Genomic DNA, 19,343 nt, shown 5'->3' on the forward strand with positions numbered 1-19,343 from the left:
AAGGGTGACTAGGAGTGTCTGCATCTCAGTTTTCTCATCTGTAAAGTGGGGACAATTGTGCCCACCTCGCACAGAGTGATTTGAAGATTCAACGGCATTTGCCTGATAAGATAGGAACGGAGGTGAGATGCCCACGCAATGGTACAGGCTGCTTAGGAAGCCGTTGAGGGATGGATGGGCGCGTCCCCAGTGTCTCGGGAGAAGGGATGGGTCCCGACATCATTGGCTCAGGCATGGTGGGTTCGGGGGCCGGCTCTGTCCGGGACTGTGGCCGGGTCCCAGCTTCCCAAAGTCCAACCCGAGGGCGCCCCGCCCCCAAAGGGCCGCGCGGTGCCAGGCGCCGTGCGCGGGGCTCAGGTGGGCACCGGCGGGCCTCCTGGAGGCGGCGCCGGCCCCCCGGGCTCCTTCCGGGTTGGCGGCGAGGGCGGCGCCGGGGGCGGGGGGCCGCGCCGAGGGGCGGGCGAGGCCGGGAGCGCGCGCCGCCCTCGCGCCGCGCTGGGAGCCGCTCGGCGCGTCCGGGGCGCAGGCTGGGGGCGGCGAGGAGCGCGCGCGGAGGGCGCCGGGCGGGCGCAGCATGGGCGGCCCGCGGGCCTGGGCGCTGCTCTGCCTCGGGCTCCTGCTCCCCGGAGGCGGCGCCGCGTGGAGCGTCGGAGGCGCCCCGTTTTCTGGACGCAGGTAAGGGCTCCCCCCTCCGCTCACTGCCAGCCCGGCTTGGGGGCCGGGAGTGCGGGCACATCCCCGTTTCCGTGCAATCCCGGCATTGGAAGGCCACCCGGTTCCCCACCTCAGTATCAGCCCGGGTCGGTGGGGCAGGGACCCCGGCCACCCCGCTATCTGAGCTATCTGGCCGAGGCTCTCGGGAGTGCGGGGTCTCCTACCCAAGTGTCTGGAGCCCGCAGCGTCCCCAAGCACTCCCTTTCAGCCCAAGAGCCCGACAGGAGCGGTGAAGGGAGCAGGGATGGCGAAGAGGCCCCCCAGGACTTCTGTCGCCCTGGCCCCCCTGCACATGGGAGAGGGCCAGGACACCCCCCCTTGGCTAGCCCTTCGGGACCCCCTTCCCTTTTCTCCTCCTCTGGGCTTTTTTTAGTGCCCCGGTTATTTATTTCCCTTAGAGGAAGAACTAGGGTGGAGTTTCAGCCCAGTGGGTCAGTGTCAGAGGCTCCCTGGGGACCTGGCATTTTGGACAGAGACAGGACAGAGCATGCTGTCTTCCTGCTGCTCTTCTAACGGCCCCTAAGAGCCAGGGACATTCTTTCCGCCTGCTTTACAGAGTATCTCCCAGTATCTGGTACTGTGGGGCCCTTTATATAGTGTCACCACTAATTATGCAAGGACTGAAGGAGCGAGGGAAAAGTGTCCCCATCCAACAGATGACCAAACTGAGGCCAGAGGACTGACATAGTCTGCTAGGCTCATGAGCTAGTCATTGAAGAGTGGCAATTCAAATCTGTCTTTCTGGCCTTCATGGCAGTCCCCTCTCGAGGGCCAGCTGCCGTTGTCCAAGGAAGACAATGTGGACTAGCCAGGCCTCTCCAGGCCTTTTCATCCCATTCAAAGGCCAGCCGGGCCCCCGTCCCCTATGGCCTCAACTCTTTAATTCTTTTCAGAAATTCCCCTTTCCCAGTGGTCAGGGGCCAGCAGGCCCCTGCTGGGCTAGCAAAAGTAGGTGACATGGGCAGGCCTGGAGGATGGAGGAGCCCCAGGCATTCAGAGGCCAGAAGAGCAGTTGTCTGAGACAGGGACAGACATGTGTCAGCATGTCACAACCACCACCTACCGCGTGCTAACCACCACTGGCTCGGTTGGGGCCACTTGGCCTGTCTCTGTTGCTCCCAGATCTTCCCGGCTGCCTTTGGACACACACTGTTAATGATTCCTGTTTCACAGAGGAGGAAGCCAAGCCCAGCATGGATGTGAGCTCTCAGGGTCCCAGATGTTGGGATGACAGTGCTAATGAACTTGCAGTTCCCAGTGTCAGACGCAGGCTGATGGTTGAGGGAGCTTAAGGCCGGGAGTCCCCTCCAGCCAGGCCAACACAGGGTCCTCCAGACTGAGCTCTTCGCCCCCTAGGTTTTCCTGGGTTTGGAAGAGGACATTGGCTCTGGACAGGTATCTGGCAGTCGCTGGGGACTATCACCCCATTTGCTCCCAGGAGGTGTCACAGCAGCCTGAGTGTCACAGAAACCCTGAGTGCAGGGTCTTGCTCCTATTTTTCCAACAAGGAAACTGAGGCCTAAAGATGCCCTTCTGGAAGAGAGAGAGCTATCAGCTTGGGGGACTAGGAAAATCTCTAAGTCACAGTTAGGGGTTAGGGGCTCTGTCTTCCGACAGAACAGGGTTTTATTACTGGCTCTGTCGCCCACTCGCTGCATGACAAAACATAGGTTACCTCATGGCCCTTGGTCTCAGCTTCCCTGGGTCTCATCCCCAGCCTGGTGTGCAGCTTCCCTGGTCTCATCCCCAGCCTGGGGGTGCAGCTTCCCTGGGTCTCATCCCCAGCCTGGTGTGCAGCTTCCCTGGGTCTCATCCCCAGCCTGGGGGTGCAGCTTCCCTGGTCTCATCCCCAGCCTGGGGGTGCAGCTTCCCTGGTCTCATCCCCAGCCTGGGGGTGCAGCTTCCCTGGTCTCATCCCCAGCCTGGGGGTGCAGCTTCCCTGGGTCTCATCCCCAGCCTGGTGTGCAGCTTCCCTGGTCTCATCCCCAGCCTGGGGGTGCAGCTTCCCTGGGTCTCATCCCCAGCCTGGTGTGCAGCTTCCCTGGGTCTCATCCCCAGCCTGGGGGTGCAGCTTCCCTGGGTCTCATCCCCAGCCTGGGGTGTTCTGAGAGTGAACTGTCCATCGTGGGGCCACAGGGGTCTGGCATACAGTGGTTCCCGCTGTCACCAACATGAAGTAGAGTGGGACCTGGTGCCCGAGGACTCTGTGGTCCTTGGCTGCAGGACCTTCCCTTGTGGCCCCATCAGCAATGAGAGCGTCCACCCCATCAGCCCTCCTTCCACCCACTGGGCAGGTGGCCCCCAGCATCCCTTGGCAGCCAAGGGACCAGAGGCAGAAAAGAAGCTTTGTGCCTGGGGAGGGGGAGGCCCGGGAAGGCATCCAAGCGGCTGCCCCTGGTCCCAGCAATGTGGTGAGACTTTGAGACCCCTAGCCCAGGGTGCCCAGGAGCTCTGCAGCTCTGTCTTAGTTCACAGACGCCTCTGCGACGCCCGGCCCCGCCGTCCCTCGTGGGGCTGCGTCCGGCCCCTCTGTACCCTCCCAGCCAGAATCCCCATTTCTTTGAACTACTTCTGTCAGCACCGACACTGTCATCGTCACCAGCGTCCCAGAACTCTAACCTCTGCGGTCCTGGCTTCCTTTGGGCAAGCCCTAGGATCAGAGAGAGCAGAGGGCTCTAAAATGGGCGGCATCTGCTGCAGCTCCTCTCCAGGGGCTCCATGGGTAACGGGCAGGTGCCTTCTCTCAAGGCTTCAGTTACCCCCTCTGAAAAAGGCAGAGCCTAACACTCTATTCCCACAGTCCAGGGGAGAACCTTGAGAAAAAGGTACTGTGCTGATGTCCTTGAGCCCCGGGGAAGCCCCTGGCCACAGCTGCTGGGCATGGGGCCCAGGTCTGCCTGTGGCATCCCAGTCCAGGAACAAGAATGAACAATGGCAGCGGGCGCTGTGCTCAGCGCCCTGCCTGAGACTTCCCCGGCTGCAGGATGTTCTGCTCTCCCCGTTTGCAGATGGACAAAGCAAGGTCAGAGAGGGTCAGGGCCTGGTCCACGGTCACCAGCTGAAGCAGCAGCAGGGCCAGGACTGGAACTTGGCCCCCAGTGTGGGGCTCTGACTCTCATCAGCCCGCCCCGCCCCCGCCCGTCTCCGTCCTTTCCTCTCCTTTTCATAACGGCCCTTGGCCCTGGGCCCGCTTGGCTGCCTCCTGAAATTAGTCCCTATCACTGTTCCGGATCACAGTCCCAGGCCCGTGGAGACAAAGTCCCCGGGGCCCCTGGTGGCAGGGAGTGAAGGGCGGGTGTAGGGGGACCCTCGAGGGGGTGGCCAGTGCCAGGCTCAGCTGGTCTGGCCTGTTTTCTCCCCTCCCAGCAGCCTCTAGGGGCCCAGGAGGTGCTGAGTGGGCAGAAGTGGCAGGCCCAGGAGGGACCTGTTCCTGCCCTGGCCCCACCTCACCGCCTAGCCCTGACAGCTTATGGCTGATCACAACCCCGGGGAAGGAAGCCCTTGTGGGCAGCCGGGATAGAAGCAGGTGTCCAGGTACCATGCCCGTTTCTGGAATCCTCAGAGCCACTGTCTTTTCTGAGTCATTCAGCAGCTATCCTGAGCACCCTTGGACTGATCCACGTACTCACTTGGACCCTGCCCGTGCCTTCCTCCCAGCTAGAGAGGGAAAAGCTAAGGGCTGCTGTGAGTGGCCCAGGGGGCCTTTGGGGACACACACCCAGCCTGGGCCTCTGGACTGGGTTTTAAAGGGTGAATAGAATTTGTCAGGACTAGGGGGCAGGGCTTTTTAGACAGAGGGATCCCCATTTGCAAAGATCAGAGGTGGCCATGGGGCGTGGTGGCACACGCCTGTCATCCCAGTGGTTCTGGAGGCTGACCCCGGAGGATGAAGAGTTCAAAGCCAGCCTTAGCAAAAAGCAAGGTGCTAAGCAACTCAGTGAGACCCTGTCTCTAAATAAAATACAAACTAGGGCTGGGGAGGTGGCTCAGTGGTCAAGTGCCCCTGAGTTTAATCCCTGGTACCTCCCTCGTGCAAAAAAATAAATAAATAAAAATTAAAAAAAGATCAGAGGTGCCAGAAGGAGCAACACAAGTATGTGGTAGCATGAAAGATGAAGGGTGGACAGGCAGGGCTTTGAGGGCAATGGGGAGCCATGGCAGACTTCAGACTCCATGGTGGTCAGCGCAGCATTAGGTGGGTGTTTTATGAAAAGCTTCCTGCAGCCCATGGAAAGTGGACCCTACCGAGGAGCTTGGGCTAGTGCTGGGAGTTGTGGGTAAGAGGAGTGATAACTGGTGGTCCCCAGTTGGAGGGGTGACTGGCTGACCTTGAACCCCACCTGGCTTAAGTGTCCCTTCCTATATAAAAGGTCCGGCTAGCCAGCCACCACCTTCATGTCGCCTAAGCAGGGGATTCAAAGTCCAGCTTGTGGGAAAGAAACCAGGGGAGCAGGCCGGGACCTTCATAGGGGAGATTTTCATTAAGGAAGAAGAAAAAAAAAATGTTCTGTTCAGGTCCCCCTGGAAAAAAGGACAGTCTGGGCAATTGTGGACAGTCACAGGCCCACCTTCCCTTACCTTGCCCAGGAACTGGGACTGGGGGACTTGTGCATGCCTGTGTGGGCACAGGGCTCTGCGTGTCCCCGTGTGGAGGTGGGCCACAGGGAGATCATGAGCATTTGGTGCCCTGCTGGACGTGCCTTTTCCAGGCTGTGAGTGGGAGAGAGGTGTGGGCGTGCACACAGGGGAGGGCCCGCGGCCCGGTGTGTGCCTGTGTGCGCATGCGCACTGGCTTGGAGTTTCCTTCTGTGCCCAGGAGCCCCCTGCTGCCCCCGGAGCGCCCAGCTTTCCTTTACCCAGGTTGCTCTCTCCCTCCCTGTCCCCTTCCCCACCTCATGCAGCCCCGGGCCAGCCTGGGGCAGTCACACAGGCTCCAGGGAGCTTCCATACCCTCTGAACTTGCACATCAAGTATTTTGCACTTGGGGTGGAGGAATCGCAATTCACATCAATTTCCCAAAGGTTCTCATGTCCCTCCCCACCCTCCAAACAGAACCCCGCAGGCTCAAAGCCACAGCTGTGGGGACCCAGGGTCGATAGGGAGGAGAGTCGGTTTTCCTCTTCTGTTTCTGAGGTCAAGGACGGGTCTCACTGTATTGCCCAGGCTGGCCTCCAATGCCTGGGCTCCAGCAATCCTTCTGCCCCAGCCTCCGGAGGAGTAGTGGGGACAACAGGTGTGTGACACAGTGCCTGGCTGAGGAGTGTCACAAAATGGAAACCTGTCCCTCTGTGGCTCCCCCACTCGCCAGCCAGTGGGATCTGCTGCTCACACATGCCGTGGATCCTCCCCTCAGGCCTTTGCTTCGCTGGACTCCCCGCCTGAGCTCTCATCCTCTGCTCCCTATCTGCCACCTCCTTCCTTCAAAGCCCAGCTGTGCTGTCACCTCTTCTGTCCATCTTTTCCAACTTCCACCCCCACCTGAGCAGACCTGATGTCATCCACCCTGGATCCCACAGCAGTTTGGTTGCCCATCGTGCTGATTTCAGCTAGCGATTCATGCCTGTCCCCCTCTGCTGGTGTGACAGGACTGTCCCCCCGCCTCAGTTTTCCTTGGGTACCCTCTGTGTGATAGCTGGGAGGACTGACTTCTCAAAACGCCAGCTAACACACACCATGCTGCACATGTGAAGCACTTATTGTATGCTGAGTACTTACATCGTCCTCCAGGGACGAGCGGAAAGGGGTTCAGAGGGGAGCCTGAAGATCAGGGAGATGAAAACAGCTGCCTCACGTCACAGCCAGTTCTGAACCCAGAAACGCAGACGGCCCGGCCTGGCCTCGGACTCCATCCTAAAGGCCTCGGCTCCCATGTCCTCCTCATCTCTGTGAACCACGGTCCATGGCGCCGCGAGGTTCCCAGCCTGGGAACCTGCTGACCCTGGACTCAAGGCCATGAAGGGAGGTCTGGTGGAGTCGGGGGCCCAGGCTGGGAAAGGTCACCTGAAACCCTCCCCGCTTCTGGAGCCCCTGCAAAAAAACACAGGGCCTGTGACCCTGTGCAGGGCTGAGGGCCACTGAGCACCTGGAATGTCCCGGCCACCAGGGAGGCATCCTCACCCCTGCCATCCAGCCCCACCCCCTCCCCCACCGCTCACAAAGGGAAAGTCCTTAACCGGGACCAGGACATAGTCAAATGAGTCTGGGGGACCCTGGGGAAGTCCCCTCCTCTTTCTAGGCCACACTAGACTCAGTCCAGAAGGAAGAAAAGCCTAAGCAAAGGCCTGGAGATGAGAAACGGGCAGAAGGGACAGTTTGGTTTGGCTCATGCAATGGCAGGAGCTTGACAGAGCCCTTGGCCAGGTGTCCTGTGGCCCAGGTGATAGGTGTTTAGTGTTGCGTCTTTGGGAATGGCACAAAACTGGAAGCAGGCTCTAAGCAGCCATCAGACCACCAGATACTCAAAACCATGCACTGTGATGGAGCCCACGGGCTCTGCGTGCTGACCTGAGAACCAGCTACCTCGTCTTGTCGGGGGAGGGAGGGACAAGCATGGGCCAACAGTTACAGAGCAACTGAATTTCCATTAAAACAAGAGAAAAGCCAGGCACAGTGGCCCACGCCTGTCATCCTAGCGACTTTGGAGGCTGAGGCAGAAGGATCTCAAATTCGAGGCCAGCCTCAACAACTTAGCAAGACCCTGTCTCAAAAAATAAAAAGGGCTGGGGGTGTAGCTCAGTGATAAAGCACCTCTGGGTTCAATCCCCAGTACCTTAATAAATAAATGAAGGAGAAAAAGAGAGAAAGAGCCCAACAGCTGTTTGTATTTATATGCACATGTATAAATACGTATACATAAAGTTAGGGGACAAATTACACTCTCCTATCAAAGTGCTACCTCTGGGGGCAAGGAGAGCTGCCTGTCTATCTGCTCTATCCATCCCCAGCACTGACAGCAGCCTCCATGTACTATATTCAGAGGGTGCCATTAGAGGTGCTGGACTGTCCACATGTTATTTAAATTCTTGTCCTCTGAATGCCACTTCACGGACGGGAGGACGGAGGCGCTGGGGTCTGGGATTGTTCAGAGCATTCCTCGGTAACCCAGTCATGACTGGAACTCAGGTCCACCTGACCCCAGAGTTTGTCCTCTTAACCCCAGGCAGGAAATGCTTCTAACCAGCAGGTGAGGATCTTACAAGTTTAAAAGTATGTCTCGAGAAGGTTTCTGAGCCGGGTACGGTGGCACACACCTGTCATCCCAGTGTCTCTGGAGGCTGAGGGAGGAAGATCAGAGTTCAAAGCCAGCCTCAGCAAAGGCTAGGTGCTAAGCAACTCAGTGAGACCCTGTGTCTAAATAACATACAAAACAGGGCTGAGGACGTGGCTCAGTGGTCGAGTGCCCCTGAGTTTGATCTCTGCTACCAAAAAAAAAAAAAAAAAAGGCTTCAGCCCACAGTGGGAGACAGGAAGTGTCGGTGGTCGAGGGCGGTCAAGGTGGAGAGCAGACATTGAGGAGGGAGAGCTGAGGATGTGCTGCGCCCCCAGGCTTCCTGAGCGCCCCCAGCAGAGCCACCCCTGGGAATCCACCCTGAGCTGCTCACTAAGTGCAGAGACTCCACGGGGCCCAGAGGACTGGAAGCTTGGGGTTCTCTCTGCCTGAGAAGGACCCAGATTTCCTTGTCCATCTTCTGGAGTCCTGGGCAGGGTCTACTTGCACTGGAGCTTCCTCCCTTTGGGTCTTTTTCAGGAACTGGTGCTCATACGTGGTGACACGGACCATCTCATGCCATGTTCAAAACGGCACCTACCTTCAGCGAGTGCTGCAGAACTGCCCCTGGCCCATGAGCTGCCCAGGGAGCAGGTAAGGAGGCCACGTGCAAGAGTGGATGGCTCTCCCTGAGGGCCAAGGCCTGGGAGGGGAGCGAAGGCAGCTCAGCCTCAGGGGGAAACCCCGGAGGGCTTCCTGGGAGAGGATCACATGCACCTGCATCCCCACCTTCAGGGGCCTCCTGTCCTGTTGGTGTCCAGATCCCATTATCTGTGGGTTTAGGGGAGGGGCTCAATCCCAGGCTGCAGGGGAGAGACTCCAACTGGGCCTGGAGGTGGCAGAGGGTCGTGGAGGATTTGGGTTTGTCCCCATGGACATCCAGGGCAGTGCAAATGGCAGTGGAGGGCACCATGTGAACCGGGCTACCTGGACACTCTTTCAGCTACAGGACAGTTGTGAGGCCCACATACAAGGTGATGTACAAGACAGTGACCGCCCGCGAGTGGAGGTGCTGCCCTGGGCATTCGGGAGTAAGCTGCGAGGAAGGTAGGACTTCCTGTCTGTTGCCTGGGGCCCTGTGACAGTGAGCCAAGCGGGTCTCTGGGGGGCATGGGCACGTTGAATGGTTGCTAAGTCCAGAGACAGTGCCCATGCACAGCACCGTGCACAGAAGAGCCTGCTCACAGGGCTCCGGACGGGGCACTGCTCAGACACATTCTGTGTCTGCCGCACCCCTCACAGTAACTGCTTGCCTCTTGGAAGAAGCTCCGGGTCCCTGGAAGAATTTCATAGCATGTTGTGTCACTCACATTTTAAGCCACACCATCCCAAGTTTTTCTTTCAAACTGGGTGTGTTAGTCAGCTTTCCACACTGTAACAAAATATGTGAGATGATCTATTTACACAGCAAAAAGGTTTATTTTGCCTCACATTCTGGAGTATCCAGTTTATGATCAGTTTTCCATGTGGCTTTGGGCCTCTGGCAGGAGCATGCCTCATGGCCAGGAAACAAACAAACACAAAAAAAGCAAGGAGGGGTCAGGGTCACTCTATCCCTTTCAAGGGCACAGCCCTAGCAACCTCAGGACCTCACACTAGGCTCCACCTCTTAAAGGTCCCACCACTTGCCGCCACTTGCCTTTAACACCTGGGCTTTTGGGGGGCCCTCCAGATCCAAACTCTAGCGCCTGGGGAAAGCCCATGCAGCTGCTTCCACGGGACGTGGTAACATGCTTCACCTGGAAGCACAGGGTCCCTCTAGTCAGCTCCGTGGTCAGAGAGGTAGAGTTGGTGATTCCCACCCTGCAGAGAGGAGACAGGCTCAGGAAGGTGCTGGACACTCAGTTGCTATGAGTCAGGGATGAACTTGGCCATGCACCGTGTGTGAGCGTGTCCCCTGCAGAGGGACCCCTCCCCCACACACCCTCTCTGAGGGCAGCTTGGTAGCTTGGGGTCAGCTCTGCCCTGGAACTTGGCCACCCTCTTTCCTGCGGAGCCTTCCAGCGCCTGCTGTCCTTGCTGCCTGGCTGACCCCACGAGCAGCAGATTTGGGGGCACCACGAGCTGAGTTCCCGAGCATGGTCCTAAGTGGATGGACTGGCCTTGAGCCCACCTAAGGACCCAGCCCGTAGGCACCTCGTGGGAAGATGCATTCAGGGCCCTCAGCAGCACAGAATGTGAACATCAGTTGCAGGATGGATGTGTCCCGAATCCAGAAGCAGAGACAAGTGAAATATGACCTCTGAACCAAGGGAGCATGCTGCTAATAAGAGTGGCCGCTTCTCCGTGTTGCTTAGAGATTGAGCCCAGTTCACAGATGGGGCGACTGAGGCCCAGAGAGGCAGAGCCGAGGGCCCAGAGTCACACAGGAATGAGATGAGAACAGACCTCTTCGGCCCTGGTGCGGTGACACACCCCTGTCATCCCAGCAACTCAGATGGCTGAAGCAGGAGAATCGCAAGTTCAAGGCCAGCCTCAGCAACTTAGCAAGGCCCTGTGTCAAAATAAAATAAAAAGGGCTGGGGATGTAACTCAGTGGTCGAGTGACCCTGGGTCCAATCCTCCGTACCAAAGTGGGAGCAAAAAGAAGTGGGAAAGGGAGGCAGTTTGGTGATTTCTGGGGCAAGGGGCATCCCCAGTGGAGCTGGGGAGGAACAGGGTGGCCAGAGGAGGAGGGAGCCCCAGTCATGTGCTGGTGTGGGAGGCCAGGAGCAGGGGACAGCACCCTCTCTTCTCTAGTGGGAGAAAGAGGGGAAGGCAGAGGCCCCAATGGACAGAAGGACCAGCCAGGGGTGGCCACTGCCCAGAAGGCCACAGTGGGGCTGTGGGCGAATCTCCCAGATGTGGAGGCCCACCCGAGGCCTGCACCCAGCAGGATCTGCCCCAGACAAAGGCCACTTTGTCCCTGACTCCCCACCAAGGGCAGACGTTGTCTCTGGGGCTTTCCTGGAGGGCAGAGGACAGGTGCCCTTGAATCCAGCTGCTGGGTGCCATGTGTCCAGGGCCAGGCCACCCCTGATGTCTGCCGTGGCCTCTGCAGGGACAGGGTCATCCAGGGATTCGTGGGCCCGGCCAGCTCTGCCACACACCAGCTATGTGGCCTTGGGTGGGGGACTCCCCACGTCTGTTGTGCAACGGCGGCGCTGGCGGGGTGGGGTGGGAGGGACTGCCTTCCAGGCGGCGTTCAGGCTGTGCCCCCTCAGAGGGAGGAGCGCCTTCACGGAAGGGCCCCAGGCTGCCGTGCGCCCGGGGAGCACCCTGGGGCCGCGCCCAGCCTGGGTGCCCTCAGCTGCGCAGTGGGCTGGGTGATGGCGGCCGCTTCCCAGGGAGTTGCTGGGATGGATTGAAGCAGTGAAGACCCCACGTGGTGGCGGGTGGGCGATGATGGACAGGATGGGAGGGGCCTCTGCGATGATTGACAGGATAGGCGGGGCCTCGCCGCCTCCAGTGGTTGGCTCTAAGGAAAGGGAAGTGGGGAAGCGGATGCCTAGGCCTGAATATTCTGGAAAACTGGTCTCACGAAGCTCCAGGAACGGGGGTGGGGAAGCATGGGGACATTGCTGGCCCATCCCGGACTCTGCTGCACCTGGATCCAAGCTGGATTCTCCCAGCTGCTTCCCCTACTGGTTGCTGCCCTTGTGGCCTATTTATTTCTGTGACCTGACCCTGGGACCTCAGCTCTGCGTCACCAGGAGCTACAGGGCCCAGGGTCACCTGGGATGGGCCACAAAGGAGAGGGAACATGTGTCATTCCAGAGGCCAGCCCTGTAACTGCATTGCGCTGCATTGTGCTGTGTGACTTAAGGCATCTCACTTCACCTCTCTGAATCTTGGCTTTATCTGTAAGTCACCCGGAATTGAGAAGTGGGCAGTTATGCCTGGCATCCAGTAGGTGATCCATGAATGTCCTCCTTTCCCCTTCAGACCCCGGTGCTGGGGATTCTGTGGTGACCCAGCAGACGGCCCTGCCTCCCATGGAGATTCTGCAAACATGCCTCCGGCCTCCAGACTGGCTGGTGAGGCTGGCGGGCTCCAGGGAAGTACTTCCCCACACTTAGCCCTGGATTCCTCACCTGCGGAGTGGGGAGTGCACTCTGTGACAGTGAGTGAAGATGGCCTCGTCTGAGGTTTATAATGACCCACGAGGATGTGGCTGCAATAGGCCCCGTATTACAGATGGGGGAGCCTGAGGCTCAGAGAGGTGAAGGGACTGACTTGGGGTCACTCAGCATGTGAGAGGCGGAATGGAGACCAGATGACCATTGGCTCCTCCAGGCTTTAGAAAGGGGGCCGTGTGGCTGGGAGGGACAGGTGGAGGCTCTCACCTGGATGCCTGTTCATGGAAACAATAGAAGAGAAAGGGCCAAGGCCAGAGTGTACCACAAGGCAGGGCGGGGCAGGCACATGCCTGGTCTTTCTTGCAGGCAGAGCCCAACAATCGCCTTCCCTGGACCTGGGCCCAGGACTCTGCTGAGGGTGGGGCTGCTGCAACCACTCCCACGCCACGCTGCCTCTGGGGACTCTTTGGCCTAGCAGTCCCATTGTCCAGATGATTAAAATGAGTCTCAGAGAGGGTGCTGGCCCCATACAAGGTCACACAGCAAGTGAGCCTTGTGGCCAGATTTCTCCCCAGGACTCTGATTCAAGGTCTGGGCAGACTCTCCTATGGGACTAATGACAAGGGAAGGGAAGGCCACCACTCTCCTCGATGCCAGGCACTTCAGTGCTTACCCACCTGCATTAGGCCCTCCTGTCATGGCACGAAGGTCCAGAGGCAAAAAATGAGGCTGAGCTCAGGGCAGCAGCTACAAGCCGAGGAGCTGGGTTCAAGGCCAGCCAGCCTGGCTCGAGCCGGGATCTCTGCTCTGAGGACATCCCAGGGCGTGTGTTCAGAGGCCAGCGTGCCACCATGCGGGCAGAAGCCAGTCCCAGCCCCAGCATCTCCCAGGTAGTCAGACAGAGAGGCTGGGGACTCACCCTCTTCTCCTAGGGGCGGACTGCCTCCACTTCCCCTGTCCCATGGCCTCAGCATACATGTCCCTTCTCTGTCCCTCACAGCCCAGAGAAAGGACATCTGCCTAAGATTGCACAGTCCAAAGCCTCAGAGCAAATGCGAGGGCGGTTCTAGCCTCCTTCCAAGGGCTCTTTGGCCTCTCCCACCATCGGGGCTGGGGACCTCCCACACCTCTCTTGCTCTCCAGCCAGGTGCCAGGTGCAGAGCCAAGCCTGTGCTTTTCTTTGCAGATTCAGAACCCTGAGGGCTAACCCATGTGTCGGCACCCGTGTGCACCACCCATTCCTGTCCGGAAGGCTCGGCCATCCCCGCCTCCCTGCTGGCCCATCCTGCCCATCAGTCAGGGTGACTGCCCTCCCTGCTTTCCCATCACAACCCAGCTCCACCCTCCCTCCATCTGACCCTCTGCCCACCCTGGTCTTCCCCCAATCCAGGTATGGACGTGGCATCCACGGCCAGGCGTCGTGACGCATGCCTGTCATCCCTGCAGCTTGAGAGGCAGAGACAGGAGGATCGAAAGTTTGAGGCCAGCCTCAGCAGCTTAGTGAGGTCCTGAGCAACTCAGCGAGACCCTGTCTCTAAATAAAATACAAAAAGAACTGGGGATGTGACTCAGTGGTTAAGTGCCCCTGGGTTCAATCCCTGGTGCCAAAAATAATAATAAAACGTGAGCACCCACAGACTGAACAGAAACGTTAACTACCCTGAAGAGGGAGCCAGGCCTTCCCAAAGGCCTCCTGGTCAGGCTGGAGGGTTCTTGGACCTCCCTGCTCCAGCTTGACCCTGACCCCTGCTTTTGGCCACCAGCTGGCAGGCAGCAAATATTTACATTTGGAAAGTAAATTCCCATAGTCGTGGGCCGGGCTGGGCAGGCTGCATCTCTGTGACCTGTGGTCACTGAACTGTGCAGACCTGGGGGGTCAGATGAGAATGAGGGAGCCCCTCCCTTGAATCCTCTCCTGGGGGAGAAAGTCACAGGCCAAAGGATAGGGACCCCCAAAGTTCTCACACCCCCATTTCCAGTCGAGGGCAGGTTTGGGGTCCCCGCTGCCCTCGTCCTGCTGGTGGACCTCATTCTCTTCCTTACCACGGTTGGTCATGAGGATCCCATGAGAAGGGACATCGCCTTGGCACCAGGTGGCAGGAAGAGGGGCTGCGTTGGGGTCCTCCGTGTTCCAGCCGGTGGGGCAAATTAGAAACGCGAGGGCAGAGGCCTTGCGGAGGTCAAGACAGGGAGTGATGAGCACTTCGCTGGGGACTTTGGTACTGGTGAGTGCCCTGGAGCCTCCAGGAGGGCTTCCTGGAGGAGGTGGCCCGGGAGCCACAGCTGTAGGAATTGGGGAAGTGCGTGGTGTACATGTGAGTGTACATGTGAGTGTGGGGGGTGGCACCCGGATCTCCCACGTGGTGAGACGTGCCCTGGAGAGGAGCTCAGGGTCTGTGGTCCCAGGACCAACCTTCAGGGCCTCCTGGGATGGCAAGGTTGGAGCTGAGGACCACCCCCAGGAGCGATCGCTCCTGGATGAGGGGGGCTCTCTGCCCTCTGAGACCTGCCTCAGGGTGTGGCCAAACACCAGGGAGGGGTGTGGCATTTTTGTCCTACAGAAGGCCATCCGTGCCAGGTGCCGTGATGTGCACCTGTCATCCCAGCAGCTCAGGAGGCTGAGGCAGGAGGATGGCGAGTTCAAAGCCAGCCTCAGCAACAGCCAGGTGCTAAGCAACTCAGCGAGACCCCGTCTCCAAATAAAATACAAAATAGGGCTGGGGAGGTGGCTCTGTGATCGAGTGTCCCTGAGTTCAATCCCCAGTAACCCCCGCCAAAAAAAGGCCATCGCCCAACCCACAGTTTCTTCCTTCCTGGAATTTTGTGTGCCTTTGACAACCTGATACATCTTTTAAAGAACTTTTGTGTGTTTATCAGAATTGGGGGGAGTTTTGGTTTAATGTTTCTAAGTCCTGAATCCAGAGTGAACGTTTCCGGGTTTTGGTTTGGTTTGGTTTGTTCTTTTGCTGGGATTGATCCTCCGACCTCTGTGCGTGCTAGGTGAACTTACCCCACAGAGCTACACCCCCAGCCCCAAACCTCTTCCAACTGAAAGTCACCATCGCCTTGAGCCCCTTCTGTCGGCTCTGCTGGTGCAACTGTCTTTCTGTTTCTCGCTTTCTTTGACTCCTGGAGAAATATCCCAAAACAAAATGGTTTGAAAAAGAATTTCCAGCCACAGGTCCACTGTCCTGTGACATTAGAACATTTATTCTTCTTCCCCGGGCAGCTGTCTGCTGTGCACATTATTTTGCCTTCTATTTCATTTGCTTTCTTGAAATTATTTTTCAGCCCTTGATTCATGCATTTATCAACAAAAGTTTTATTGAAGCCCTTGAGGTCCTACTGGGTGCCAAGCACTTTTCTTGGCCAGACACAAGACGGACCAGGTCCCTGCCTTGGTGAGGACGGTACTCTAGCCAGGGGGGTAGACAGTTGGCAGTCCGCTGGGGAACTAGTCCAGTCAATAACATGTGGAAAACACTATGGGGGGGCAGGGAGGAAGTGGGAAGGGCTCGAAGAAGCCAAAGCTTCATTACAGAGAAAACTCATGCCTGCTCCGGGCCAGAGGGATGGCAGCTGCTTTGGGTCAAGTTTCTGCAAAGAGTAATAAAATGGCATTTTACATCTTCACCTGAGAGCTGAAATGGTGAAGCAGGGTTGGAAGGCCACTTCTCTCAGACATCAGAACTCTTCCTGGACTCTGGGCCTCTCTGCCTGGTGGCCCCCCCAAAAAGAAGTCAGACCCTGGAGTCAGACCTACCTGGGTTCAGATCCAGGCTGGAGAACTCCAGGGGAATGAGAGAATCGCTTCATTTCTCAATCTTGGTTTCCTTCTAGGGGAAAAGAGAGGAAGAGTCCTTAGCCAGGTTACATGGTACACGCCTGTCATCCCAGCGGCTCAGGAGGCTAAGGCAGGAGGATGGCCAGTTCAAAGCCAGCCTCAGCCACAGCGAGGCGCTAAGCAACTCAGTGAGACCCTGTCTCTAAATAAAATATAAAAAAGGGCTGGGGATGTGGCTTCATGGTTAATCACCCCTGGGAATTAAAAAAAAAAGAGTCTCATTTGCCCTTCCATTTGTCTGCATGTTTGGGACAGAGGAGAGGGGATATCCAGGTTGCTCTGTGACTCGGTTTTCCCATCTGTTAAGACTAGGTGACCCCAGCACTTTCACAAAAAAAAAAATAAAATGGCCAGGTGTATACAGGAAGTGCTTAGAATATACCAGAGCTGGTTGGGAGTACATGCTGAACAAGTTTGGCCTCAGGTATGTGAAGCACTTAGCACCAGGGGGCTCCCCAGCCCAGAGAGCCCCCAGTCTCTGTCCCTGTCCTGGGCTGGTAGGACTGGGGAGATCTGCCTCTGCACCCAGGCAAGTTATGGGCCCTTGGGGACAGTGTGCTAGGGAGGCAGCTCAGCCTGAGTGGGAGCCCCACGGTGAGACCAGAGCAAGGCCTGGCAGCCTCCCTGCTGGGGGCTGGCCAGAGGGACCCGTCTGGTTTGAGTTCCCGGCGCCTCTCGCTCTGCCTCAAGCCACAGCCCAGGTCTCAGCTGCCAGCCCTGTGCCTTATTTGGGTCTTATCCCCCCTGCACGCCCCCCCCCCAACAACACTTTGTAGCCTTAAAAGGCAGGCCCCGGGGGGCAGGGGGAGCCCTCACCACCGCTGCTCCGGAGCCCCTCCAGCTGTGCCCTCCACCCCAGGCTTGGCCAGCCCATCTCTCCAGCTGTGCTGAAGACCAAGCCCCCAAAGCCAGACCAGCCAGGGTGCGGCAGGGGTGGGCCCCTGGAACCAGCAGCCAGCGCTCTCTGGTTTTCATTTAAAGTCAGAGTTGGATCCGCTTCAGTCCTTTCTGACTCTGAGGGCCAGGGAGAGCGAGAGAGAGAGGGACAGTCACAGCCTAGTTTACTGAGTGTCTCCTGTGTGTGAACAATGGGCCCTGTGCACATATCGCCATCCTCAGGCCTCACACCAGGCTGGGAGGGACAGAAAAGCCTCAGTGTCCCATTTTACAGATGGGAAAGTGGGCAAATCCAGAGAAGATGTCACACAGGTCAGTAAGTGGTGGGGCAGGAACCCAAGCTGGTGATAACCTCAAACTTTTTTCTTTCGTTTTGGTACCAGGGATTGAACCCAGGAACCCTCAACCACTGAGCCACATCCCCAAGCCCTTTATTTTCTATTTTGAAACAGGGTCTTGCTAAGTTGCTTAGGGCCCTGCTAAATTGCTGAGGCTGGTCTGAATTTGCAATCCTCCTGCCTCAGCCTCCTGGGCTGCCGGAATTATAGGCATGCACCACCACGGCTGGCCAAGCCCAAACATTTTTGGGGAGGCGGAGATACTGCGAGTTGAACCCAGGGGTGCTTAACCACAGAGCCACATCCGCAGCTTTATTTTATTTTTTATTTTGAGACAGGGCCTCACTAAGTTGTTTACTACCTTGCTAAGTTGCTGGGGCGACTTTGAACTTGCTGTCCTCCTGCCTCAGCTTTCCAGGCTGGTGGGATCACAGGCGTGCATCACCACGCCTGGCTGATAACTTCTAACTCTTAACCAAGGTAGCCAGCAGGGGTCGTTGAGGAAGCCCCCAGCCTCCTCCTCACCCCTTGCCAGCTCCTCTCACCAGCCCATCAAGGGTCCGTCTGTTCCAACTCAGCCCCCTTCGTGCTGTGTCACCTGGGGAAATAGCTCCACCTCCCTGGACCTCCCTATCCCTCAGGGAGTAGAATCCCTGCCGGGGACACAGTGGCGGGCAGGGGCATGTGCCAAGGCAAGGGTGGCGCAGGCCAGCGGGGTCCTCACCTGGCCTTTCCTCAGTTGCAGGCACCTCTGGCTTCAGGGAGCCCGCGTGGCCGGGCAGCTCAGTGCCGCGGATGGCTCTTCAGCCTACAGCCTTCTCAGGTGGGTCTGGGGCGGCATCTTGGGTGAGACCAAGAGGGGACCCAGGGCAGCGTGGTAATTGTCCTAAAAGCCAGCAGTCCAGCAGTGGAGGGTCCAGAAAGGCTGGAAAGAGAGCTACAAGGGGGAGGAACGACCCCAGAGGTGGGTCTGCCTTGAGCCCAGGCACCCTGAGACCATGGCCCTGACTCCTGCTGCTGCAGATCCAAGCCCCCATCCCTCTCTTTACCGGGTGTCCGCGGGGTGTAAGGCCTTGAGCCGGTGCTTTCTGTCACCAGCTGTTTAAACCCCACAGCTGTGCACACCCTGCTCCCAAGACCCGGTCGACCCGTTTTAAATAGAGGGAAACCAGACCAGACTGGAGACCTGCCCGGCCGGGTCCGAGTTCCGCAGCCACCAGGGGGCAGCACTGGGCGGGACCCGCCGTGCTGTGCGTGCTGGGCGCTCGCTGCACCTTGCCCGGCTCCTCCGAGGATGGAGAGCAGCATGCAAACCTCCGCAAGGGGCTGGAGCTGTTGGGAGTGATTTAGGGGTCTTGCTAAGGAGGAGCTGGACTGCGCTTCTGTGAGAGGGTCAGAGGGCGGTGCCTCTGAGGCCAGCCCTGTCTAGGCTGTAATGTGTGGGTCCCCAAAGCTGGCAGGTCCACACCCCAGCCCCACCCCCGCCCCGCAGGAAACAACAGGATTTCCCGCCCGGGCTTCTGGGAAAAGGGTCATTTTGGACACCAGAGGCTGCCAGGATCAGGCCTGACACCCTGCTCTGGAAGAGACAGGGCCACTTTGGAGGCCCCAGTGTTGAAGGAAAGCCCCAGGGGTGGTCCACCTGGGCCTGTGGCGATGCTGTAACCCCTTCCCTGCACTGGAATTCCTTCTGGGTTGGGGTCTGTCTCCTCCCTCCTCCTTAGTCTCCTCCAGGGACTACGGGCTCTTAGGGAGACCCTGGGACCCTGGACCCAGTCCCAGTCTCCTCCCTCCCCACAGGTTGTCTCAATTGCAGCAAAGTATCGGAGCTGACCGAGAGGCTGAAGGTGCTGGAGGCCAAGGTGGGTGAGCAGCTCCCTGCTGACCCCCAGCCCTGGGGCCCCCTGGCCTCCTCCCCGCCCTTCCTTCTCCCCCATGCCCAACCTGCAGCTCCCGAGCTTCCACAGGGCTCCCCACAGACCAGGCAGGCAGTTTTCCCATGCCGGCCACAGCCTGCCATTGGTTCCCAGCCAGCTCTTCCACCTGTCCTCCAGTGTCCTCCCCAGGAAGCCCGACTCTTAGTCAGATGGTCTGGCCCACTCTTCCTCCAGGAAGCGTGACGCCCCCTCCCCGTACTGCCCAGTCCCAACCAGATCCCCGTTCACACCGCCCAGGGCTGGCTGCAGAATCCCCCTTGCCCACCACTCCTTAGCCACCCCATAATA

At 58.4% G+C, this 19,343-nt stretch overlaps 1 protein-coding gene across 10 annotated transcripts in view; it reads left to right on the top strand.

The window, feature by feature from the left end:
* Positions 1–467: 467 nt before the first annotated feature.
* The window catches only part of EMID1 (EMI domain containing 1), a 44,228-nt gene continuing 25,352 nt past the window's right edge, over positions 468–19,343 (top strand). For 6 of the 10 annotated variants that reach the window (XR_013765760.1, XR_013765761.1, XM_079151380.1 and 3 more), the window contains exons 1-5: positions 469–675; positions 8,462–8,575; positions 8,925–9,028; positions 17,858–17,941; positions 18,919–18,980. Coding sequence is in view for 8 of the 10 variants with exons in the window: in XM_079151380.1 (XP_079007506.1) it covers positions 575–675; positions 8,462–8,575; positions 8,925–9,028; positions 17,858–17,941; positions 18,919–18,980 (465 nt within the window). In the remaining 2 variants the exon portion in view is untranslated. Of the gene's footprint in view, positions 676–8,461; positions 8,576–8,924; positions 9,029–17,857; positions 17,942–18,918; positions 18,981–19,343 lie in introns of all 10 variants that reach the window. The other 4 variants (XM_079151383.1, XM_079151379.1, XM_079151385.1 and 1 more) reach the window with 2 other exon arrangements.

The sequence above is a fragment of the Sciurus vulgaris genome (genome assembly GCF_902686455.1).
Source record: "Sciurus vulgaris genome assembly, chromosome: 8".
Classification (NCBI taxonomy): domain Eukaryota; kingdom Metazoa; phylum Chordata; class Mammalia; order Rodentia; family Sciuridae; genus Sciurus; species Sciurus vulgaris.